Here is a 26,529-nt window from a genome sequence, read left to right as displayed (position 1 = left end):
ATATTCTTTTATTGTTTAATCTAAAGCATCAATCAAAATTATTTAAACACAAATTTTTCTATCTAATTATTAGTTGATATAAGTTACCATTAAATGATGTTGGCCAAAGGTTATTGTAATATTTGATTTTGATGATTAATAAAACTCATAAATTGAATAAGTTATCATGTAGATTCAGCTAAAAGTCTTTTATAGGAATTTAAATGTAGATTTAATTAATCCTACGAAAAATCAAGACTTAATGTGTCATCAAAGAATTAAAAATTATTCGGTTAGTGCCTTTAGATATTTTAGAATTAATTAATATCTTGTTAAAATAGAAAGAAGATGTATGTCATATTAAAACCATATAAAATTATCTTCTTTTAGTGTTTCAAATATTATTCTTAAAAGGTTTGTTTGCTTAATAGGAAGAACTATATATGTGGGGGGGGGGGGGGGGAAATAGGGAGAGAGGAATAATAAGATTTTTGATGTCGCTCTTAATGAAATTTGGAATATTCTAAAATAGCCTTAGCAGTAGCCAATTCGAAAATTATATTATATACGAATAAGTGTTTGGATAAGTGGTTCGATACTCTTCTTCTTTAAGTGATTTCAAGGGTGTGATCCTCATAGATGGAGTAAATACTCGCTGTGAACACTTTACTCCTTGGGGTGATCCGATGTGAATAGGATTTAGTTCTAACCTAGTGAGCTAAAGATACCTGTGGTGAAGACAAAAAAAAAAAAAAAAAATTTTATTATATGATTAGAAATAATTTCTAAAAAATTATTTTTTAAATAAATACATATAGATAATAAAAAAATACTCTTATTTTTCTATATGATTGTAGGAAAATTTAGTGTTTATTCAGTGAGGATGAAACTTTTCTTCTATGTAATTTTTTTTATTAATTAATTAACTTATTGCTTTGTTTATTTTAAATTTGCATTAGCTACCATAGTAGCAGCATGCATCATAGCTGAAAATCTTTCTATCCCGACTAATGTGTCTGACAGCTTATTTCGCAAGTGTACGAATCGCTACAAGTAATGTATGATGAGTAAGATATCGTTCCCACGAGAATTGTAATCCAAGTACCAAAATTATGTTATCTCGTTATTATTTAGACGATAATTAAGAGAATTGTTTTATAAATATAAAATAAACAAGAGTCAAGTAAACAGAAATTGATTAAAAGAAATCAAGGAATTGAAATTACTAGGGGTTTTGATTTCACTTAATCCTATCCAATTTATTTCATTAGTTCATTGATCAATTTACTTATGCAAGTAGGCAAAGCAACTCTGAATTTACTAACAAGCTCTTCTGATGTGTTGCTAGCTATTTTAATTCCATTTAATTACCTATCTTCCAATAGCGCAATCAAATATGAATTAAATCATTAAGTTATGTAGTTGTTCATGAATTTACAATTTAAGGTTGATAAATCATAAAAAACCCCCATGAGTCAAACCATGTAGCTTCCGCATCAAGTTATTACTCTCATGTGTTTTATTAACCTTTTCTTATCAAAGATCCTTCTTCCGAGAGTGATAATTGAAATAAATCAATCTAGGGGAAAATTCTGACTAGAAGCATTAAGTTCATCAATAAATCATAACTTGAATAAGAAAAAATAAATCTAATTGCATAAATTGGAAGAGAGATTAAGCTACATCAAACCCCTAGTATAAGAATTTAGTTACACATAGTACTTAAATAAAACCCATTAATACTTGAATAATATTCCATAATCAATAAGGATAATGAAAGAAATAAACAAGATTAAGAGTTTAGAAATAAGAACTAGTGATGAATTGCTTGGATGGCTTCCTTGAAATTTCGCACAACTCTTGAATGCTTAACTTCTAAAAATAAAACTATATACAAGCTATAAAATGAGAGAAAGATGTAGGGTGGAGTGTAGTGTAATGTGTGGGATGAGATTAATTGGGATCCTTCCTCTCTTTATATAGACTTCTTGGGAGAGAAATTCTACATTGTTTAGGGAATAAAGTTCTCATTAGGCCTTAAATTTCTCTTAATCTTGCCTCTTCCATGTGCATAGATTGGACCTTGGTTTGCATGTGAGGAAAGTTGTCCAAGATTAGCTCCATAAATTAGTGGAAGTTGGTTGGCAACTTTTGACTAAATTTAGGATTCCTTGCTTGGCACGGGCGTGCTGATTAGCACGGTCTGGGGCGTGCGTGCCTCTGAAAATCTTATGCAATAACAACACGGGCGTGCTGATTAGCACGGGCACTGTAGCACAGGCGTGCTTAATGAATTTTTACCTCATTTTTATCCTTTTCTTGCAAAACTCTGCATTTTTCCTCAAAATCAAGTGAATTGTGTTTCAAGGAAGCTTTTAAATAAAAACATATCAATATTACATAAAAACTAATTTAAATAAATTAAAAGTAATAGAAATTTTAATCAAAATTACAATAAAAATACTATAAAAATAACACTTATCAGTGTCTTTCGAAAAAGACTTGAGTTGAGAGTGGTAAATAAAAAAAATAAAATCACACCATCTCTAGCGAGAATAGAACCTTTCTTCTATGTAATTTTTATTATTAATTAATTAGCTTATTTATTTATTTATTTTAAATTTTGCAATTTAGAAAAATAGAGAAAAAATTAGATTCTAGCATTATTTACTTTGTAAATTTCATTTATTGACTTGGCTATAATCCTTTTCTTTTTGTCTATCAATATCAAATTTCATTGAATTACAATATTTCTAGTTAAAGAAGGGGTTGATTTTTGAAACTCAAATTGGTAAATTTTTTTAATATAATTTGTTTATTATTATATGTTGTTTTTCGAAAATAGTTATATTTTTAATAATAAATTTTTTTATTTTTTATTTTTTTTCGTTACTGAATTAATTTGTAATTACTATCACTTAATTTAATAAGAGATTTATATCTCCCTTACAATAAATAGATGATCTCTTGATAATTAAATATTTTTAATTTCCTTAATATTTTTCTATTATATTATGTTAAATTTATTTGACTTGAAAGAAAATAGTGTTTATAAAACTAGAAAAAAAATTAGAACTATAAATTTTTGTTTTAGGTCACTTTTTAGATTTCAAAAATTTGTATATATGTGTATATATTCTTTTCTCTAATGCATTGAGTAAGTAATACCATTACAATAGTTAAAATAATTTTCATTATTAATTCATATTATCTGCTCATTTCTTTTTTTCTTTTCCCAAATAGTAAAAAATAATTTATTATTATTTTTCATTATAGTTGTATATAAATATTGATTTGGATTTGATGGCAGTAAGTTGGAGGTTGAGAGATGACTTGATTTTCTTTTGGAAGCTAATTAAGGTTTTAACAATCCGTATTTATAAATTAGGGACTAAGTATAGGGATTGAGTTTAATTTTATTTTAAGCCAACTTCATTATAAATAAAATAGAATTAAATATATAAGAAGTAACATTACAAGTATTTTGTATAACAAAGTCCAATACAAATTAAGCAATTGATTTATTTTAATCTAAACAAAAACTTATATTTTAATATTATAGTGATAAAAAAAAAATTAAAAGAGTATAAATATACAGCGAGTAATATATATATATAGAAAGCTATTCACGCCAAATTAAAGAACATATATATATATATACATATATATATATATATATATATATATATATGTTCTTTAATTTGGCGTGAATAGCTTTCTCCCGTTCAACCATTAGACATCGCAACTATTATTATATCGCCTGCTCCTGCCGTTCGCCTTGGGTGGGTGTAACAAGAGACATTCATTGAGAAGCCATGGCCATGATCTCGAAGAAGGAAAATCCAGATAAAGAAATTGCAGATGATTTGATAGTGGATATTCTGTTGAAATTGCCCATAAAATCTGTAGCTCGATTCAGGTCTACATCAAAACGATGGCAATCCGTAATCAGTGATCTCCGCTTTGCAAGATCACATGTCAATCACAATCGCATCAACGCCCCCCATCAGAATTCCCTAATTTTCAGACATTTAACAATGTTAAACTCTGAATCACTAGAGAAAGTCGTAAAACAAAACGACAAGACAGTAGATGTGGATTCAAATGATCTTCGCATATATAAGTTTTCAATACCAAGCAAGGATAGATTAAACGTCTCCTGCTGTTGTGACGGCATTCTATGTGCAACAATATCCATAATGCGTATATTATTATGGACTCCTCTAGTGGAAGATTATAAAATTTAACGAGTCCCTGTCCTGAGGCTGATTTTGTCGTGCACGATGTACTAGGTTTTGGGTATGATTCGACTATTAATGATTACAAAGTTGTGCATGTTCCATCCGCTACAACTGATACTCGAAGACGTAAGACGGTTAGTGTTTTAATTGTAAGGTCCAACTCGTGGAGACAAGTTTATGATGACTTCAAATTTTTTACGCATGATTCCACAGAAGCAATTTCTGTAGATGGAAGTGTGTACTGGTCTGCTTTTTGATTCTACAGATTCTCGAAGAAACACAATAATTGGATTTAATTTAGCTACAGAAGTATTCTGGGAAGTGTTACTTCCTCCATCTGTAACACCAAGCAAAGGACCTCTACAATTGAGGCCTCTAAACAGCTGCCTTTCATTGTCTAATAATGAAGAAGACGACTCTTTCTTGGAAGTATGGGTGTTGAAAGACAAGAAACAAAGTGCCTGGAGCAAGTTTATTACCATTCCTTATAGCATTTGCAAGGAACTGATCCTGTAGATTTCTTGAGTGCTCTGTGTTTAACTTGGGATGACGCAGTTGTTGTATTATGTCATCTTACGCCTGAAAAGGAAGTCATAATATATGTCCCAAAACAAGGTACTTGCAAACAAATCCAACTTAGAGCTGCACATCAATTTGTTTTGGGTTAGTGGAAGTATTGGCCTCCATGTAAAGTGATTGTTTATGCTAGTAGTTTAGTTTTTCCTCCACACCTAACTTAGACATAAATAATCCCCAAATATGTAAGAGTTCAAACAATAAAGATATCCATAGATTTATGCTTCAAGCTTGGGGGTTTATGTTGGTCCTCCTAAAGCATCAAGGTTTTTAATAAGTGATATTATGAGCATCTTTGGTGCTACAGATGTAAGGATTTTTTTTCTTTAATTATATATCTTTTCAATCAAATAGTTGCAGAATTTTTTGCTTATGGGTTACTTTTTATGCTTATTTTTAAGAAGATTGAAGTTTTAATGCATTGCATATATCTCCATTGGTGGTTTAATATATAGTTTTTCAATATATTCTATAGTTTTGTGGTTTTGAATGATTTTTATCTGTCAATTCTTGGCCATACTTATCAACTGAAATTGAATTTGACAAAACGTCAATTTAGATAGTTAGAATCTGTGAATTAAACTCATTTGACCTGTATTGTTGTTGTATTGACATCTTCTTTTTGCCTAGAATTAGCTTAGGATGGAGATTTCATTGCAGAAGAGTCTGTTTCTGCAAATTTCTTAACTCATTACACAGTGTAACTCTTGAGCTTTATCCTGCAATCTCTCTAAGAAATATCTAGCTTTCTCTTTTGCAGTAAACTCAACTTCTTCTCTGAAGAAATATCTTCTTTTCTTCTCTTTGGTTTTGCTTATACAATGGCTTCATTTACTGAATCCTTCTAATCCACTTTTTCTTCATCCAAATGGAAATCCCATCTTAGTTCTTGTTTCTCCAGTTCTCATGGGATCGAATTATCATCCATGGGCAAGACCAATGCAAATGGCTCTTGCTTCAAAGAATAAAATGGCTTTCATTGATGGATCTATGGCAATCCCTTTAGGTACTGATCTTATGTTCTTTACTTAGGAAAGCTGTAATATAATGGTTCTGACTTGGATAGCAAAGTTAGTATCTCTTTCCATTGTTTAAAGCATCCTTTTGGATTGACTGAGCTTTTGAAGCATGGAATGATTTGAGAGACAGTATCTCTCAAGGAGATGAAATCAGATTTCTCATCTTCAAGAAAAAATTTCTAATTTCAAGCAAGGTGAGCTTTCTGTTATGGATTATTTCACTGGAATGAAGATATTATTAGATGAATTGCTTAATTTCACACTAATTCCTACCTGTTCATGTGTTGTGCCTTGTTCATGTGGAGTTATTTCTACTTTTAGGAATTATATGCAAAATGATTTTTTGATACAGTTTTTGAAGGGTTTAAATGAAAAATTTTCCAATTTGCCAATGTTAGGTCTTGGATTATGTTGATAGAGCCTTTACCCCCAATTAATAAAGTTTTTTCTTTGGTTGTTCAACAAGAGAGACATATTTTACACCAATAACCTGGAATCTGTGTCTTTTGTCGCTAAAGCTGTAAACCCTAGCAGCAGTTATGCTAATTTTAGAAATAATTCTGGTGGATTTGGTACAGGCAATTTAATTTTTCTGATGGCAGGACATTTCAATACAGGCAATATCAAAGTCAATACTTATTGTTTTTAGGAAAGCCATACTTTGGGAACTTGCTACAGGAAATATGGATTTCAACCTGGCTGTAACTGCAAAGGAAATAATTTTGCCTCCAACAAATTTGTCTCTGCAAATATGTTCTCTACTTAAAATTTCCCTACTGGTGTTCAATCTGCTACCCTGTATCATGCTTTTTCTGATGAAATCTAAAAGTGAAACTCGAAAGCTGCTTCAATCTTTTGTTGTTCTTATTCATTATCAGTTTAATACTACTTGATAGACATCTACTCTATCCAATAACTTGTATACAAAGGTAAAACTTCTCCCTGAAAAAGGTTGATATCAATTTAGATTATCAAATATAACTAAATCACTCTCATTTCCATAATATTGTTACATTTTTAGACTATCACTACCATTAAAACTATCAGAAGTGATAATGCTTCTAAGGGTATCCAACACCAAACTTTTATGTTCTTATGGATCTCATTTCCAGAGAATTATTTTATTTCCTAGACATGTTCACTTTTTTTGAAAACTATTTCCCTTTTTCTCATTCATCTTCTATTTCTCCATTTTCTCAACTTAATGATAATTCTAATTTTTTTTTTTTTTAAACCTGACATCCTTCATGATTCCACTCCTCCGCCATGAGAGGAAAAATATACTCCTACAATTCCTATGTACCAAAAAAAACATATAAATGAATAAGACTTCTCATAAATTAATTTAGCTATCGTAGACTATCTGCCTACTACGCACATCAATGTCCTATTCACTTTAGAATTTGCTTGGTGGAAAAATATTAGTGGAGCAATTCAAATTCCAATTAATAAGGAAAAATATTTGTTGGTGGTTGAAGGATATTAGAACTTTTCAGGTTTCAGCTCAATAAGCCCTTGACACTTTCAAAATATTATACGAAGACATCATGCCTTTAACCATTATAACTCAATTTTGAAATTCTATTGAGCATACATAATTTGAATCTTCCGTTGATGATATAAAGAGATTTACTGTTTTTTAAAATACTTTTTAAAAAATAGTCATATTCAACTCCATTTACCCTATAAAAAGAGGTGCGGGTGAGTCAATATTATGAATCGAATTTAGTTTCCGTACTACTTGAGCATAATTTGGCATATATAATGAGTTGATTTGTTATTTTTTAAAAAAACATTTTATTTTATTTTGTTAAATTGTATAGTCACTATATGGTATTGGACAAAACCTCATGGGGCAAAAAAAAAAAAAAAAAAAAAAAAAAAAAAAAAAAAAAAAAAAAAAACTAAATTTATCTCTTGATTTCTCAATGTTCTTTATTAGCACATATCATTTATTGACTTCTATAAATAGCTTTATCACATACCTGGCAAACAATTATGTCTTCTACAGGGAAGAAATTTGTCAATTATATATCTTCATTGAAACCAACTTTTTGGTCCCATATCTCAACAACTTGGGACTTTGACGTTTCTTACTAATCTTGCATTATCATACAGTAATCTATCTTATTCAATCTCATTTTCTATTTAAAACTTGATGAAGGTATCAAGACTTTCTCCCAATCAACAATAGCCAACTTTCAGGTTCCATATTCCACCAAGTTTGAATATTGAGGCATCTTACTAATTTAGATCTAATTCAAGAAAACTACTTGCCACTCCCAAAAGATGGATTTTCGCCCTGTTCGACAACAACTTTTGAGCTAATTTTTAGCATTTTGACCAAATTAAAACTCTATCTCTATTAACTGTAGCGTTTGATAATACAACTTTTATAATAACTTTTAGATATTAAGAGAGTTGTTTATGAAATGTTAATCACTCTAATGTTTAGCGTTTAACTTTTAATTAAAATTTTTTTTGACAATCCTACCTATTATTTTTTCCGCCAAATTCAACTAACTAAACAACTAATGTCCTTTTTTATCATTTTAAATTAAATAGCTAATTAAACAACTATTTTTATTGAACATTTCTAATCTAAACTGCTATATAAACATCTAACAGCTAAAAGCTAATAGCTAATGGAATAGCTAACTATTAAAATAATTAATATTGCCGATCAAACCCTTCATTTACATACACTACAAAAAAAATTCTAAATTGCGATCGACACTTGCGATGCATTTGCGACCACGTGTGACGAATGTTGAAGTGACAAAAGTTAAATATTCATAGATCGATTTGCAACCGAATTAGCGATGGAATTGCGACCGATTGATAATCCATAGCTAATTCTAGGCTAATAATACCTGTGAGTTTGGTTTTTATTTTGCGACTAAACAACAATGTATTACCGATTGACTTAGCGACGGATTTGCGATCGATTCACGGTGCGTCGCTAAAGTGCACACTGCAGTTTAACGCCAAATTTTATTTTTGGAGTGTGATGGATTGGCGATAGATTTGCGACCGATTCTCTTCGTTCGCAAGTCGGTCGCAATTTTTTTACTTACAAGACGATAGCGCTTGATCAAAAATTGCGACCGATAAAATATTAGGGGTTTCTAAGCCATTGATCGTGATCATAGTGCGCCCCTCCCCCTTTCCCTCCCTTTCCAATTCTCGCCTTAGTCACTGGTTGCTAGTTGCTGTGGGATCACTAGAGCTTGCCCCTGTTGTCAGAGAAGCCACATCGTCCGCCTGGTCAAGTAGGTGCTCTTACTCTTCATTTTCTGCAAATCTATTCTCAGCAGGCAGTAGTTTGATTTTTTTTATTTTGTGTACATTTTAATTCTTTTTTTGTGTATTTTGAGCACTTAGAAGGGTGTATTGTATCAAGAATCTGTTAGATTTTAAAAGAATTTAACATTCCAATGGTATTCAATATAAATTTTTTTGGAGTCTATTAAAATTTTTAGTATTCAATTCAGACTCTTATAAAATTCATAAAAATCTGATAATATTCAATTATGAATTTTTAAAAATCCATACAAATTTGATGGTATTTAAAAAATTACTGATTTGAAAGGATTCTATAAAATTATTGATTTCGTTGGATTTTAGAGTGCTAGATATGAATAAAAGAGTCATTCACAAATTCATCGTCCGACACAAAGATTTCAAACATCTTTTAAAATCTAACAGAGTCTTAATCCAATACACCCTCTTAATAGAATGAAAGCGGGATGGCCACCCACGAATTTTAAACTACCTGTATAGGTATCTGTATAAAAATTTACTATTCGTATATGTTATAAACCCGTTTAAATATTTTGTGGATCTTTAACTATTGAAAGTACCTCGTTATATGGGTAAGGTATTTGCGAATCTTTAATATCCAAATTTCAAACTTATATTTAAAATACATTTTTTATTAATAATGGATAGAGTACCAACTACCGAACCCGTTTAATATAGCCGTTAATGACACCGTGGGATGGCTACCGATGGTGCAGGCCATTGCAGGCCTTTCACTATCAGTGATGGTAAGGTTTTAACGCAGAAAAAGATGATTTTGGAGAAGATGCTGCATTTTGCTTTTTTATTCGCTCATTGTTTTCATTTTTTCATTGGGTTCAAAACCGTTTAATTTGTTCAATTAGGTCTTTGAATTAATTTTAATTGGATATATAATAATCATTGTAATTCCATCAAAGTCAATCAAAATCTATAAAAAAGTCTTCTCAATTCCATAAATCTCTATATAGAATTCTAGTGGAATCTGTGGAAATATTAGAAAATCCTTCAAATTTCATCAAACTCAACAATTCTTTTAAAATCTAACACAACCCTAATCCAATATACCCTCCTTAATTTTTGTTGTTTTATGTAATTTGTAGTTTTTGGGTGAGAATTAATGAGAAATATATAACATAAATAGGATTTGTTGAAAATTTTGATTAATTTTCAATTAATATTTTGTTGTTTATGTATTTGCTTTTTTTTATAGAATTTTTTTGTTGTCATTTTATGAATGAATTTTGTTGTAAAATTTTATGAATGAATCGATAATAAAAAAAATTTAAATCCTTAAATCGTAATTAAAAAATAAAATACAATTATTAGAAATAATTGTAATTTATAGCAAAAAAAGTTAATTAGTGTATATATAACAAAAAATGATTCTAATTAGTGTATTTAGAATAAAATTTATGTGTAATTTAGAAGCGACAAATTAGAAGTCATAAGAATATTATTTAAGTCAAATTATAAGTCTAATTTTGTTAGAAAATATTTTAAAAATATTAGAAATAGTTTTAATGAAAGCATAAAATTTGAATTCACTACGATAAATTAATTAATGAGAAAAATACATTTAAAGAGAAAAATTATAAAAAAACTTGGACTTTCTATCGTTGCAATGAAATAAATTATAATAAGTAAATATATAAAAGATAAGTAAGTTTATGCATTAACTTTGAAATTGATTATTTTGATATTACTTTATGTGGATTTGTGTTTTCGTTTGAGTAGACATGATATGAATATAATGAATTTGAATTGGATGCCTAATAGTGGCCATGTTTTACTTTGGAGAATGTTGTTGGATAATAGAAGTGTTTATGTTGCGTCTTTGACTTGAGATTTGATTATTTTATATCCAAGTGCCGCTAAAATTTTTTTAAAAAACCTTCAAAAACCGTACACTTGCTGATATTATAGTAAGTTTATGTAAATATAGTTAACATTAGTTGCACGTGCAGTTTATTTTCTCATCTGTATGGAAGAGAATACCTATGATAGTTTGGAAATGTTTGTTAGTAGACAGAGAATGAAACAACAATCTTATACATATATATGCACTTATTTGTAATTTCTGTTGTATCTCCTTCTGTAATTTCTGTTGTATCTCCTTATTGTGTTCTTCGGGTGCTATTATGGAATTAATCAAGCCACAATATGCATTTAGAGAACTATAGAGAGATGTTGTTGAAATTGCAGCCGGTGCATAGTGTAAGAAGTTGTTTCATATTGACTATTGAATAGAGACATTTCTGAATGTGCTAGGATGCTGGTAAGAAGCAGTAATGAGTGTTTCAGGAGATATGGGAGAGCTGGTAGAAGGCATGGGAGGATTCTACATTCAAGAAAAGTGTGAGACATTTGCACGAAACAGGCACAGTGAGACTGGCAGTCACAGAGTAGGACCTTCAAACATTCAAGCGGATCAATCTTTGGTATAGAGACATCTCAATTATTGGTGAGTTAATTACTTATAGTTACAAAACTGATGTTTAATGAAATGACACCATATTAATAGATTATGCATAAAAATGCGATATAGGTTGAAAAATATGGTAGTGAGCCCATACCAATGGAGGTGTTCATTTACACTCATATAAAAGACCACGATGGACATACGTTTGTTGATAGACATGTGGTGGGAGTCAGTGTAAGTACGGTATGAAGTATTTTTCTATTTATTTTCTATTCTTCTCTTACGCGTTCAAGTTCAATAAATCTTACAACTATATTGATTAATTAAATTGTTTTTTTTAGGAGAACTATAGTACAGCTCGCAAGTGTGTTGTTTCTTCTCAGGCTGGACCTGTAGCTGAGCGTGTTGCTTCCTCACGACCACAACTCGACCATAGTGCCGAGGAGATTAGTGCATTACGAGCTCAAATTAACAGGATAGACAACTTGCAAAGCTGAGAGTGCATGTGATGCGGATTTCCGGTCTGCTCCGATCCTCCCCCTACTATAGATCCACCTGTTTCTACTTTGCATTAGCCACCATCTTCTCCTCTTCATCCAGGTACTGCATATGATACCTTGGTCACTCCTGCGGACACTACAGCACATCCAGCGAACACTACACCGGATCATCTAGAGAACCGACATCACAGATTTGATTTCGAACTATTTTAATTATCTGTGATTTTTCATATTCTGTATAGTATAGTATATTTACAGTTCCTTTTTGGATTGTTATTTTGTAGTGATGATGATGATGATGCTTGTGAATTATATATGTTGCTTTTAATGGGTGGAAAAAAATTGTAGTTTTTAATATTTATAAATTATTTTTTTCCTATAATCATATTTTGCGACCCACTTACGACTGAACAGCGATCAAATTATAACTGTTAAATTCAAATTTGTGACTGATCACCAACCAATCACTTTCAGATTTTGTGACCGATTAGCGACTGCCTTTTGCTAATTGTGACTGACAAGTTTTGCGACAAGTTTTCAACTTGAATACATGACGCAGATTAGCGACCAATTTGTAATATTTTGCAACCGACATATCAGTCGCTAGGTTGTGACCATTTCGTCATTCAGCCGGAAAAAAATTTGCGACGAGTACTTTTGCGATCATTTGAAGGCGGTCGCAAATCGGTCGCTAAATCGATTTAGCAACCGATTTTTTATATTTAGCGACCGATCGCAAATTAGCGGGTTTTTTTTTTTTTTTTTTTTTTTTTTTTTTTTTTTGTAGTGATAGCACATAATGCATGACAGAGTATTGAATAATATCTTGATTTTGTTTTGAAGGATGTTTCTAAAAATCTTTCAGGTTTGAAGTATGGAAAATTTACGAGAAAGGAGAAATATACTCCTTTTATTAACGAGAAAGGAGAATTTTTCCCTCATGAAAATATTGCAATAGGATTTTTTCCTAACTTCCAATTGCTCCAATAGATTTTTTTTCTTTTTTTAGAAGGCTCCAATAGAAATTTTATTCATATAATAATTGGTTAATATTTTTTTTTCTTTTTCTAATAGTTATTTTTTATTGTCATAATAATATTTTTATTTTTGGTCTAATGATAAAATAGATCATGAACTTTGAACATTTTAACCAATTTAATTAATTCTTTTAAAATCTGAAACCTTTTTTTTTACCATGAGGCCTTTATTTTTTAATATTATTCATAATAATATTTTTTTCAATCTCATAAGAAGTTCACTATGCCTTTAAACGAACGAACAAATGATATATAAATTCATTGTTTCGGAGTATCGTTGTAATTTTAGTTCTTTTTCTTTTTTTCCTCTATGGTATTAATTAATTTCATGTTTGCTTTTTCCAAGACAAAAAATAATATAAATAAATGAAAATTAATTAGAATGTTAACCTTTAAAAACGGATTTGGCCTAAATATCAATATACCAATACAACCGGCCTCCTATTAGAATGATTATACTCTTAATTTTAATTAACTAAATATAATATTTTTAAATTCATTAAAAAAATTATTTAGTAAAATAATATTTGTTTTGCTCCTTACATTATCTGTAAGTATACAGATAATAAATTACAAGAATTTTTTTCTTTTATTTTTTTGATAACAGTTTACTTAATTGGAATTAAACATAACTGTGTTTATTTTACAGTTAAAAAAAATATCTAATCGGGTTCATGTATAAATATTATTGAACGTTGCTATGTCTTATATGTAGGACAAAAAACTCAAACTTTAATTGTTGAAAAAGGCATGAATCTACCATATATATGCATATAATATATGTGTCCAATATGATACGAAGGTAAGAGAATTTTGCAGACGACTTGCATTGTAAAATTGAGACAGAAACCTACTATGTGCATGATATGTAGAAATTATAAATGTAGTAACGAGAATTCTGCAGACGACTTGACTTGTAAACTTAAGACAGAAACCTACCATGTGCATGATATGTAGAAATTATGAATGTAATAACAAGAATTCTGTAGACGACTTGACTTGTAAAATTGAGACAGAAACCTACTATGTGCATGATATGTAGAAATTATAAATGTAGTAAGGAGAATTCTGCAGACGGCTTGACTTTGTAACTTAAGACAGAAACCTACTCTATGCATGATATGTAGAAATTATGAATGTAATAACGAGAATTCTGTAGATGACTTGACTTGTAAGATTGAGACAAAAACAACTATGTGCATGGATAATGAGAAATCATCATGGGTTGTGTATGGGCGGAGGGTATGTGGCTGTCAGTAGTGTGATGAGTGCTCCTTTGGCTGAATTGATGAGTATTCGTGAAGCTCTCAGCTGGTTGAAAAGGGTTGGGCATATGTCTTGTGTGCAGCTGGAGAGTGACTGTTTGGTTGTGGTTCAAGCTCTTCACCAGTCTTTTAATGATATTTCAAATTTTGGTACTTTTCTTGATGATTGTAGAACTCTCATCAATGAGTTCACTTCATTATCTGTCTTTTATTAAGGGATCAGCGAATCAGTGTGCCCATGTTTTGGCTAAGGCCGCTGGTTCTGGGTCTGATCCGATGGAGTGGGGTCCTATCCATCCATCTATTATTACTGAGGTTTTGATTTCTGAAGCAAATAATATATGAGTAACATTTCCATTCAAAAAAAAAAAAATGTGCATGATATAGAAATTATGAAAATTCTGGCATGGTAACGGGAATTTCTGCAAATAACTTCACTTGTAAAATTGTGAAGAAGTTGCTTTTATGTTTAAAGACAGAAACATATTCTTCTCAAAAAAAAACAAAAGAAAAAAAAGAAACATATTATATACATTTATACTGTGCTTGATATTGCAGAATTATGAAAGTTCTTACATGGTAATAAGAATTCTCAAGACTGCTTGACTTGTAAAATTGAGAAGTACTTTTTATTTGCAAGTAGTAGATGAAAAATACATGTTTTGTTAGTTGGATTGATGTAATAATTATCTTGAGACAGGACCAAGTCTTCCTAAACAATATGCAGTAATGGAAACTCTGTTGGATATCAGCGCAGTGATAAACTCCAAGATTAATTAATAATTTATAACACCAAAAATAATAATGGAAAAGGTAACCAAAATAATACTAACACAAAACACCAAATAATATTGTATTAATAAGAAGCAAATATTCACAAAGCTTAAGAAAAGGATTACTTGCTTGATTTTTGCTTGGTGTTTGATTGGTTGGTTACAAATGATAGGAGGGGTGATAGTTATAGGCATTTCCACTTCCTCAATGTACGGCTAAGATTTGTTTACAAAAATGGACGGTCTAGATTACAAGGAACATTCTAGCTTTAGGTAAGATATTTTCATTACATCTCATGTGTAGAGAATTGTGGAGTATTCTAAAATGTGGGCTTGGACCTCCAACTTTGGGCTTGGGGTTTTGGGCTTTAAGCTTGCCAAGTATTTATCTTATTGTAGTAACCATTTTGGTGGTTATCTTTTCTAAATTAATCGGTGATATTTTAATACTCTCCCTCAACGATTAATTTCTCTTTCTTCATCATTCCCAACTGTTGGCGAAAATCTTCATATTTATTTGCGTTTAAACTCTTTGTAAAGATATCGGCTGGTTGATCCTCCGTCTTGATATATTTCATTTTAATCTCTCCTTGTAGAACCTTCTCTCTGATAAAGTGATAGTGAACCTCCACGTGTTTTGTTCTCGCATGAAACACCAGATTCTCAGCCATTTGTATAGCCAAACGATTATCACAATTTAATGGAATTGGATAGTCGATGGGTTGATGCAGATCGTTCATAAGCTGTGACAACCAAACACTTTCCTGAGTTGCTGTTGCTGCTGCTCGATACTCAGCTTCTGTTGTGGACAGTGACACTGTAGGTTGTCTCTTGCTGCACCAAGAGATTACTCCTGAACCAAGACTAAATGCATAGCCTATTGTCGAGTGCCGAGTGTCGTGATCTCCTGCATAATCAGCATCGCAATATCCTTCCAACTTGATAATTTTACATCTCTTATAAAAGATCCCATAATCGATTGTACTTTTGACATATCTCAATATTCTTCGAACTGCTTCCAAGTGAGGTTTCTTAGGCTTCTGCAATCTTGCCATACTAGGCCCTCGATGCTTGTTTTAGACCATAAAGAGCTTTCCTTAGCTTGCACACATAGTTAGGATTTTTACGACTTCTGAACCCTGATGGTTGCTCCATGTAGATTTCACGATCAACTTCACCATGTAAGAATGCATTCTTCACATCCATCTGCCACAAAGGTCATGACTTACTAGCTGCTAAAGCTAGTAATACTCGCACAGTAGTGATCTTGGCAACTGGACTAAATGTCTCATCATAGTCCAAGCCATACTGTTGAGAAAATCCATGAGCAACCAGTCTTGCTTTGTATCGCTCAATAGATCCATCCGGGCGAGTTTTGATTTTGTAGACCCATTTGTAAGAGATGTGTTTCACATCTTTTGGTTTTGGCACTAATTCCCATGTTTGATTTTCCTCCAAAGCAGCAATTTCTTCTTCCATTGCAGTCGTCCACTCCATCTTCTTTGATGCTTCTTCATAAGTTGTTGGCTCTTTTATCTCTGTTATAGCAGCATTTGCATATTTTGGATTAGACCTTCTTTCTCGACTCGATTTCCGAAGTGGAGGATAATCTGGATCTTGTTCTTCTTGACTTGGCTGTTGTTGTTCGTATGCACCTATCTTCCATGGGCTCTTCGATTTCTCTTGAACTCTGGATGGCTCTCCTTGACCTTTCTCTAGGATGAACTCTCCCTCTCCTATCTTCTTTTCAACTTTTTCTTGAATTTCTTTTGAGTCTGGTAGCAGGGTTGCTTGAGATGACCACCAAGATGATGTCTCATCAAAGACCACATTTCGTGAAATATGGCACTTGTTAGTTGTAGGATCACAACATCTCCAGCCTTTTCTTTAGTCATCATAACCAACGAATATGCAGCGAAGTGCCTTTTTGTCAAACTTGCTTCGAAGTTCATTCGGAACGAAGACATAACACACGCATCCAAAAACGCGAAAATGACTTACAGTTGGTTTAATGTTCCACAATTTCTGGAATGGAGATATAAACTCCAGTCTTGCTTGAGGTAGTCTGTTGGTGACGTACACAACTGTCTTCATGCACTCTGCCCAAAATCTAGCTGGCACATTCTTCGCATGGAGCAAACTCCTGCAGATCTCCACTAGGTGTCGATTCTTTCTCTCAACAACTCCATTCTGCTGCGGTGTTCTTAGACATGTGAATTGCCTTTGAATGCCTTGCTCTTGGCAATATTTAGTGAATTCGTCAGACGTGTACTCTCCACCATTGTCGGTGCAAAGGCATCTAATTTTATTCCCGACTTCTTTTTCAACTTTCTTCTTGAAAGCTTTGAATCTTTCAAAAGCTTCCGACTTCTCTACCATGAAATCTACCCAAACATATCTCGAGTAGTCATTGATGAAAGTAATCATGTACCTCATATTACTATTTGTAGGTTGCTTGATCCGTCTAAGAACATCTGAATGTATTAACTCCAATGGCACCTTGGCTCTATGTTTTGACTCTTCAAAGGGAATTTGGTGAGCTTTTCCATACTAGCATCCAGCACATATAGTGTCTTCTCGGCATTCCAACTGAGGAAGACCTTTAAGCATGGACTTCTTCATCATCACCTTAAGCTTGTGATAACTAACATGTCCCAGACGAGCGTGCCACAAGTCAGCTATCTCATTCTTTCTTGTTCGGTCAACATAGGCTTCTTGTGCTGACATGACGTAGATTGATTCTACTCATCGTCCTTCCATGACTGGATCTCCGATTAATTTAAGGTTACGATAAACCTTAACATTATCAGGACCGAACACCACATAATTACCTGCACTTGCTATTTGTGATACAGAGAGCAAGTTTTTCTTCATCCTTGGCACATGGTAAACCATCTGTAACTCCATTTTCTCCTTACTGGAGGGAGAAACAATGGTTCTCTTTCTAAAGTGAGCTATTGGCAATCTCGTGTTATTTGCTGTGACTACAACACGACCTCCATCATAATCGAATACATCCGATAATTTCTCCTTATTTCCTGTCATGTGATTAGAACTTCCAGAATCAACTATCCAATCATCATCATAGTTGATTCTATCACTTACAGATATCAATGACGACTCTTGCTCGGGTCCTTTGATCATCATCTCTACTGGTTTCTGTGGTGAATATTCTTCCTCCTAAACAAAGAAATTGTGAATATCCCATTCCTCTTCACTTTGTTGCTCATTCTGGGTTGATGTTATGTTTCCTTCTACTCGTCTGCTTCGACATTCTCGGGCAAAATGTCCTCTTTTGTTGCACTCATAGCAACGATCACTTTCTCGCCAGTCGTCTTTCCTTTGTCTTGGCCTTGCTCCGCCTTACTGTGATGGTCTCCACTTTTGCTTTCTCCATCCTTGTTGATTGCTCCTTTCTTTTCCACCATCTACTCTCACAACATTTCGAAATCCCCTCTTTTTAGCAAAGAGAGCTTTCTCATCATCCTTCAAAGTTACTTTAGACATTTTTTCGTCCAAAGTCTCTTCATTGGACAAGATATTCTCTAACTCGTCTAAGGTTGGTTGTGTAGCCCAACCACGAGTAGCAGTCACAAGACCCTTAAATTCAGGTCTTAGACCATGGATGATGATCCTCCTCATCCTTGTCTCGTTAATCTCGTTGTCTGGATCTAATTTCGAAATCTCTTCACATAAAGATTTTACTTTAGAAAAGTATTGACTTACAGTGAGGCTCTATTGCGAGATTGAGAACAACTCGTTTTCGAGTCGTTGCAGTTTTGCTTCATTCTTCTTGGCGAAAGCAGACTTGAGGATGTCCCACGCTTCCTTTGGTGTTTTAGCTGACTTGATCCGTTGCATATGCTCATCTTCTACTGCAACCGTCAGAATATACATCGCCTTTCCGCATTTTGTCTCCCACTCTTTCAGAGCTTTCGTATCCCCAACTGGTGGTGTAGTATTATCTCCTCCGACGATATCCCATAAGTCTTGACCTATGAGATAATATCTCATACGGGTACTCCAGTTCCCGTAATTGTTGCTATTTAGCTTCTCGATGCTATTAGCAACTCCAGAAAAATCCGCCATAAGATACTAGTGTTCCTGACACTAACCAATGCACAACGGTCCTTGACCAATTAAAATCACAATCCTTGCTTGTGAATCTTGTTTCAACAACAGTCCCCGACTGTTAATTCCAGCAGAGTAACGATACTCTACACTTGTAAATGAACACCACAAAAGACCACGGCTACAACAACTACCACCACAACCAGGCTCTGATACCACTTGTTGGATATCAGCGCAGTAATAAACTCCAATATTGATTAATAATTTATAACACCAAAAATAATAACGGAAAAGGCAACCAAAATAATGCTAACACAAAACACCAAATAATATTGTATTAATAAGAAGCAAACATTCACAAAGCTTAAGGAAATGATTACTTACTTGGTTTTTGCTTGGTGTTTGCTTGGTTGGTTACAAATGATAGGAGGGGTGGTATTTATAGGCATTTCCACCTCCTCAATGTACGGCTAAGATTTGTTTACAAAACTGGACGGTCTAGATTACAAGAAACATTCTAGAGTTAGGTAAGATATTTTTATTACATCTCATGTGTGGAGAATTGTGGAGTATTTTAGAATGTGGGCTTGGACCTCCAACTTTGGGCTTGGGGTTTTGGGTCTTTAAGCTTGCCAAGTATTTATCTTATTGTAGTAACCCATTTTGGTGGTTATCTTTTCTAAATTAATCGGTGATATTTTAATAAACTCAACTAACTCAACTATCTCAACTAATAAAAATAAATGATTCTTTGGTCCAAAAATTAAATTATTCTATAAATATCTCTTAATCTGCATCTAAAATTCATCAATAAAATCTTTGCAATCTCTTAATACAAGTAATTAGCCATGTCATCCTCCTCAGACACACCACTTTCCATTTTCTTTCTTATTATTATGTTATCTTTTCATATCCTTGCTTTTACTTCCATGGCTTCTGTTCAAACTGAAGCAAATGCTCTTCTAAAATGGAAAGCTAGTCTTGATCATCAAAGCCAATCTGTCTTGTCTTCCTGGTCTGCAACCAAATCTACTCCTTGCAATTGGTTTGGTATTTACTGTAATAGAAATAAAAACGTCTCCATTATAAGACTCGCAGATTTTGGTTTAGAAGGTACACTTCAAAATCTCAACTTTTCATTATTTCCCAATCTTCTTCGGCTTAATCTTAGTAATAACTCATTCGAAGGGAACATTCCTTCACATATAGGTAATCTTTCTAAACTCAGTGTCCTTGACTTATCTTCTAATAAATTCTCTGGTAGCATTCCTCAAGATATTGGAACATTAAGCTCTGTAACATCTATTGACTTGTCAAGCAATCAATTGTGGGGTTCGATCCCTGCTTCTATAGGAAATTTGACAAAGCTATCCACTCTTCATCTTAATAGCAATCAGCTTTCTGGTCCAATACCTCTAAAACTTGGAACTTTGGCATTTCTCACCATCCTTGACTTGTCATACAATAATCTCTCCGATTCAATTCCATTTTCTTTTGGAAACTTGACAAAGATATCAGTTCTTTATCTTGGTAGTAACCAGCTCTCCGGTTCCATACCAGAAGTTATTGGAACTTTAAAGTCTGTTGTTGAATTGGATTTCGCAAAGAACTATCTCACTAGCAGAATCCCTACTTCTATAGGAAATCTGACAAAAATATCAACTCTTTCTCTTCATACCAACCATCTTTCAGGTGCCATACCTCGAGAACTTGGATTTTTGAGGTCTATTGTCAATTTGGATTTGTCAGGAAATCAACTTTCTGGTACCATACCAGCAGAAATTGGAATGTCGAGTACAATTACCTACTTAGCATTGTCAACCAATCAGCTCATTGGTGAGATTCCGGTTTCGATCGGAAACTTGACAAAGCTATCAAATATTTATTTGTACGCTAACAAACTTTCTGGTTCCATACCCCAAGAAGTTGGAATCTTAAAGTTTGCTGTTGAATTTGATTTGTCAGAGAATTATCTCAATGGTTCAATTCCCGCTTCTGTAGGAAACCTGACAAAGCTGTCACTTATTCATTTGTATCGAAATCAACTTTCCGGTCCCATACCTTCGATTGGAATGTTGAAATCGATCACCAACTTTAGATTGGATGATAACGAACTCACCGGTGTAATCCCAAATTCTATAGGAAACTTGACAAAGCTATCAGTTCTATATCTTAGATTCAACCAGCTTTCCGGAACTCTCCCTTTGGAGATTAACAACCTTATGCTATTAGAACAATTAGTAATAGGTGAAAATAGATTGGAAGGTCACCTACCAGATAACGTATGCCTTGGAGGTCGACTTCAGTTTTTCTCTGTTTATGGAAATAATTTTTCGAGTCTCATCCCAAAAAGCCTTCGAAATTGCAGTAGTTTGATAAGACTCCGTCTTGAGAGAAACCAACTTACAGGAAATATATCTGAAAATTTTGGGATATATCCACACTTGTACTATTTAGATTTAAGTGACAACAAATTCTATGGTGAGCTTACATGGAAATGGGAAAATTTTCAGAATTTGTCAACTTTGAAAATATCAAAGAATAGTATCTCTGGCACAATTCCATCTGAACTCAGTAAGGCAACTCAGTTGCATGTTCTTGACCTCTCATCGAATCATCTTGTGGGGAATATTCCAAAAGAATTGGGAAATTTAACACTGTACCAACTTTCTCTTGCCAACAACAAGATTTCAAGTGGAATTCCTAAAGAAGTTAGAATGTTTTATGAACTTGAACTTCTTAACTTGGCAGCAAACAATTTTAGTGGACCAATTCCTAAACAGCTCGGTGAATGCTCAAAATTACTGTTCTTGAATCTCAGTAATAATAAATTTGCAAGTAGTATTCCTTCAGAGATAGGGAATTTAAACTTTCTAGAAATTCTTGATCTAAGTCACAATTTGTTAACAAAAGAGATACCACAACAGCTTGGAAAGTTGAAAAGTCTAGAGATACTGAACATCTCTAACAATTTTTTATCAGGTTCTATTCCAAAAGCCTTTGATAATTTAGAAAGCTTGACAGAGGTGGATATATCCTACAATGAGTTAGAGGGCAAAATTCCAAACACGAAAGCTTTTCTTGTGGCTCCATTTGAAGCATTAAGAAATAATAGCCACTTGTGTGGTAATAACAGTAACTTAGAGGCTTGTGTTTCTCTTGCAATCATAGGAAAAAAGAACAAAAACGTAGTCAATCTTATTGTTCTTCCACTCTTGGGTAGTCTATTTCTATTCTTTGTTTTGATTGGAGGTTTCTTCATCCTTCGCCAAAGAAATACAACCAAAAAAGCAACATCAAGCAATCAAATTGTTCATTTAATATGGAGCCAAGATACAGATATGCAATATGAGAACATTATTGAGGCTACAAGGGAATTTAACTCCATGTATTGCATTGGCGTAGGAGGGTATGGAATTGTTTATAAAGCTGTGTTACCAACAGGTCGAGTGGTTGCTGTGAAGAAAATTCATGACCAATCACAAAATGGAGAGATGACAAATTTAAAAGCATTTCAAAATGAGATTTCTGCATTGACAAACATTCGTCATCGGAACATTGTAAAGTTACATGGGTTTTGTTCACATCGTAAACATTCATTCTTGATTTATGATTTCATGGAAAGAGGAAGTTTGAGAAAAATATTATGTGATGAAGAACGTGCAACAGAGTTAACTTGGGGCAAGAGGCTAAATGTCGTTAAGGGAATAGCTAATGCATTATCTTATATGCACCATAATTGCTTTCCTCCAATTATTCATCGCGATATTTCCAGCAACAATGTTCTATTGGATTCAGAGTTTGAAGCTCATGTGTCTGATTTCGGCACAGCTAGGCTACTAATGCCTGACTCAACACATTGGACATCATTTGCTGGCACATTTGGGTACACAGCTCCAGGTGCATACCTTCATATCATCTTTAATTAATATTTATCAGCAAAGTATCATTATTACAAACTAATGTGGAATTGTAAATTTTTTAGAACTCGCTTACACAATGATGGTGAATGAAAAATGCGATGTCTATAGCTTTGGTGTGGTGACTCTAGAGATTATAATGGGAACACATCCGAGTGATTTCATATCATCTCTTTCATCTTCTTCAGCAATTGTGCAACAAATACGGATAAAAGAAGTGATTGATCAACGTTTACCATCACCTTATAATAAAGAAGCTGAGGGAGTGATCTACATTTTAAAACTTGCATTTGCTTGTTCAAGTGTGAATCCTCAATCTCGACCAACAATGGAACAAGTTTCTTCAAAGTTAATGGCTAAATGGCATCCATTAACAAAGCCATTCTCTGAAATTAAATTAGGAGAGCTTTTGATCAGTGATGGAGTCTCTAGCTAACCATTTAATTAGAAGAATGCATAACTTTCTTTTATATGAGTTGCAAAGTATTTATTAGTGCACGAGTGATTCTTATTTTCTGAAACAGTCTTTGCCCCTGTCCTGTATAAGATATTTTTTTTAAGCAAAAATGCATAGTATTTTATGTCTTTTAATTAAACATATCGTTCTCTTTAGAGACTTCCCAATCTAAAATAGATGCATATGTCCACTTAAATTCTTCTTTTTCTGCAATTAAATCCTTACATTAGTTTATTTTATTGTCATCTTTAATTTATAAGCACTTAGTTTCTTTTGTTTTTTTTTTTTTTGTATAAACCACCGGTATCCGGATCCTATTACCACGGATTACCTAATCCGGCTCGAGACTTATTCACAGTTAAAGCTTTTCGCCTCTCTTTGGCGATGTGTTTAGTAGGAATTGAACTTCAAAGCTCTTCCCATATATTCGGCCTGCTTGGACATTTTTTTTTTTTTTTTTACAATTGAAAATGTATTGTACATGTAAAAAATGAATAAGAAAATGTTGGCTGCACGGGTGGGCACATACATCAAGACTAGTAGATAATAAGACTTATTCATATCAATTACCAAGTTATTAATTGTAACGTCATCATAATATCTAAAATATTACAAATATAATGTTATTCTAAAGCTCAGGTAAGTTTTATAATTTAATAGTTCTTGCTATATAAGATATTATATTTGCAGCCTTAGACGAAAATGTCATTAAATTTTTGTCACCATGACCCATAAAATATTCATGTTCTTTTTTTTTTTTAATTGATGTTATGTCATTTTAAAACTTACTGTCGTTGAAGACTTAATTACATACTCCTAATTAATGAAGAATAATTCATGTTAGACGGTGCCATTTTGATGGATTTTATACAAGTTGGGGTAAGCTTGGATAAATACCTTTGATTTCACGATTAAAAGGAAAATGCAATGTATTAAATTACAGCATAGACCGGAGATTAGAAGATCGTGTCTACGCTCATAACACCAATTGATGGATTATAATTTTTTTAAGGGAATTTGGTCAAGAAAAGAATAATGAATTGAATTGTGTCCTATCTTTTAAAGAGATCTAAAAGACCCTTCAGATTTCGTAATCAAAGGATTAGAAATGGTATATGCTAATCCTGTTTAGATTTCGTATAAAATACACTCTTTGGTTCATAAAGTATGGTTATGTCTTAGGTAAATTACAATTTAATATTGAAAATTATTATAGAATTTATCAACTAAAATATAATCAAATTACGTAGAGTTAGGAAACTATGCCATTTAGCCCAAATCATCCTAAACCTAAAAACTACAAAATTAGACTAAATCAAGCAAAATATAATTTAATAATTATATTAATAATATAATATAAAAATATATTATTAATTATTTATTATATTCTACTATCTTCTTTTCATAATAGTTGTCACATTTAGAGACTTCCATCAAATCATGCACATCATGAGAGGCTGGTCCGTTGGATCACTTCATAATCATTAAAATCTCATGTTTCTCTGGACTCTCTCATTTTCCTCGCACACTCGATGGCTTTTGCAAGCTTTAACCAATGGAGAAACGTTCCACACTCATTATTTTGACAGTAATTATAGAGAATATTCTTGTTCTTCAAGGCATCTAAAATTTGAATCTCAAATTGTTTTTCCACATGTGCACATCGTCTTAATGGATCTTCAATCCACCCACTATGATTGATATTGGATGAAGACATTCCACTCTTTTAGACATGCAAAGCCTTTTCTATTTCAATTCGTTCAAAAGCCCAAAATGTTCTTCCTTATATTTTGGCTTCTTCTTCATTTTATATATGCAATGCTACAATGTTATTTGAGGTTCTCAATTTTGTTATTTCTCATCTCACCTTGGCTTTTTCCCTAACTTAATGGGTAAAATATATGAATTTGGATTGAAATTCAACATAATTTAACGACTAAAATATAAGAAAAACTTTGATGTATTTTTAAAAATGCAAGAATATACAAGGATAAAATCATATTTTTTTGCAAATTTTAGTATAATTATTTAATCATGAGGAATAAATATTTAGCAATTTGGAGAATTGAGGCTTTAGCTTGATGAAATTCAAGCATTTTTAGGCCTTTAGCTTGACTTTAAAACATACAATTGAGCACTGAATTCAGAGAAACTTAACCTTATTACTCGACTTAAAGCATTATATATATGTATACTGCAAAGCGCCAATACTCAACGTGTCAAACACACTTGGAGAACGAATCCTCTTGGAAACTCTCTTTAAAGGCACTTCTTAGATGCTTTAGAACATTTTTTAAAAATTTTATATGGTTATAAATTTAACAAAAATTTTAAACTTATCGTCTTAAATACATAGTAAATAATTATTTACACTTAAAATAAAAAAATTAAATTATAAAAGAAATAAAACCTTATTTATGATTGTCAATTTGTAAATCTACTAGATAATTATTATTTTAGAAAATTATCGTGTCTCGTGTCCATGTCAAATGATATTGTACTTGTATCCCATATCAGATGTCTGTGTAACCTTAGCCCATAACCTAGAGTATCTCTCATTGATATTCCATATCCATCACTCAATCTCATAGTTCATCACCAATAATTGATAATTGCAATAAAAAATTATATTTTGTTATAAAATAATATAAAACTAGGGAGAGAAATAAAGAGAGAATAGAGAAAAAATATGAGAGTGTATATATTATTGATGAGAAACCACATAAATATAATTACATAAATGGAATCCTAATAGAGTGCTACACGAATCAAGAAGATATAGTTCGCAATAATTATGAATACAGACTTCTAGCCCATATAGAACATCCTCTTATTTCATAACAGTCCCTATTGGATGTCCATTCTTCAAAGACTATACTTCGTTAAAACTTTATTAAGAAAAAACCATGTGGAAAAAAAATCTTAGTAAAGAAAAAAGAGTACATTATTCTTTTCTTAAATACGCATTG

General features: G+C 32.4%; 2 protein-coding genes and 1 pseudogene across 2 annotated transcripts; 2 read left to right on the top strand and 1 right to left on the bottom strand.

The window, feature by feature from the left end:
* The first annotated feature begins 3,794 nt into the window (after positions 1-3,794).
* Positions 3,795-4,736, top strand: LOC149493581 (uncharacterized). Its single transcript, XM_089725944.1, has 3 exons — positions 3,795-4,182; positions 4,272-4,354; positions 4,449-4,736. The coding sequence occupies exons 1-3, from the start codon at positions 3,795-3,797 to the stop codon at positions 4,734-4,736; spliced, it is 759 nt and encodes a 252-aa protein (XP_089582070.1).
* A 10,037-nt stretch (positions 4,737-14,773) lies between these two features.
* Positions 14,774-16,167, bottom strand: LOC149493580 (secreted RxLR effector protein 161 pseudogene; annotated as a pseudogene).
* Positions 16,168-20,012: 3,845 nt separating this feature from the next.
* Positions 20,013-23,794, top strand: LOC149493579 (uncharacterized). The gene is made up of 2 exons (XM_089725551.1): positions 20,013-23,083; positions 23,169-23,794. Exons 1-2 carry the CDS (start codon positions 20,032-20,034, stop codon positions 23,537-23,539), a joined length of 3,423 nt encoding a protein of 1,140 aa, XP_089581677.1. The 5' UTR covers positions 20,013-20,031; the 3' UTR covers positions 23,540-23,794.
* Positions 23,795-26,529: the final 2,735 nt, after the last annotated feature.

Source organism: Jatropha curcas, chromosome 9 (genome assembly GCF_041381405.1).
Source record: "Jatropha curcas cultivar XTBG-Jc1 chromosome 9, XTBG_Jcur_1.0, whole genome shotgun sequence".
Classification (NCBI taxonomy): domain Eukaryota; kingdom Viridiplantae; phylum Streptophyta; class Magnoliopsida; order Malpighiales; family Euphorbiaceae; genus Jatropha; species Jatropha curcas.
This window is presented reverse-complemented; position numbering and strand designations above follow the sequence as displayed.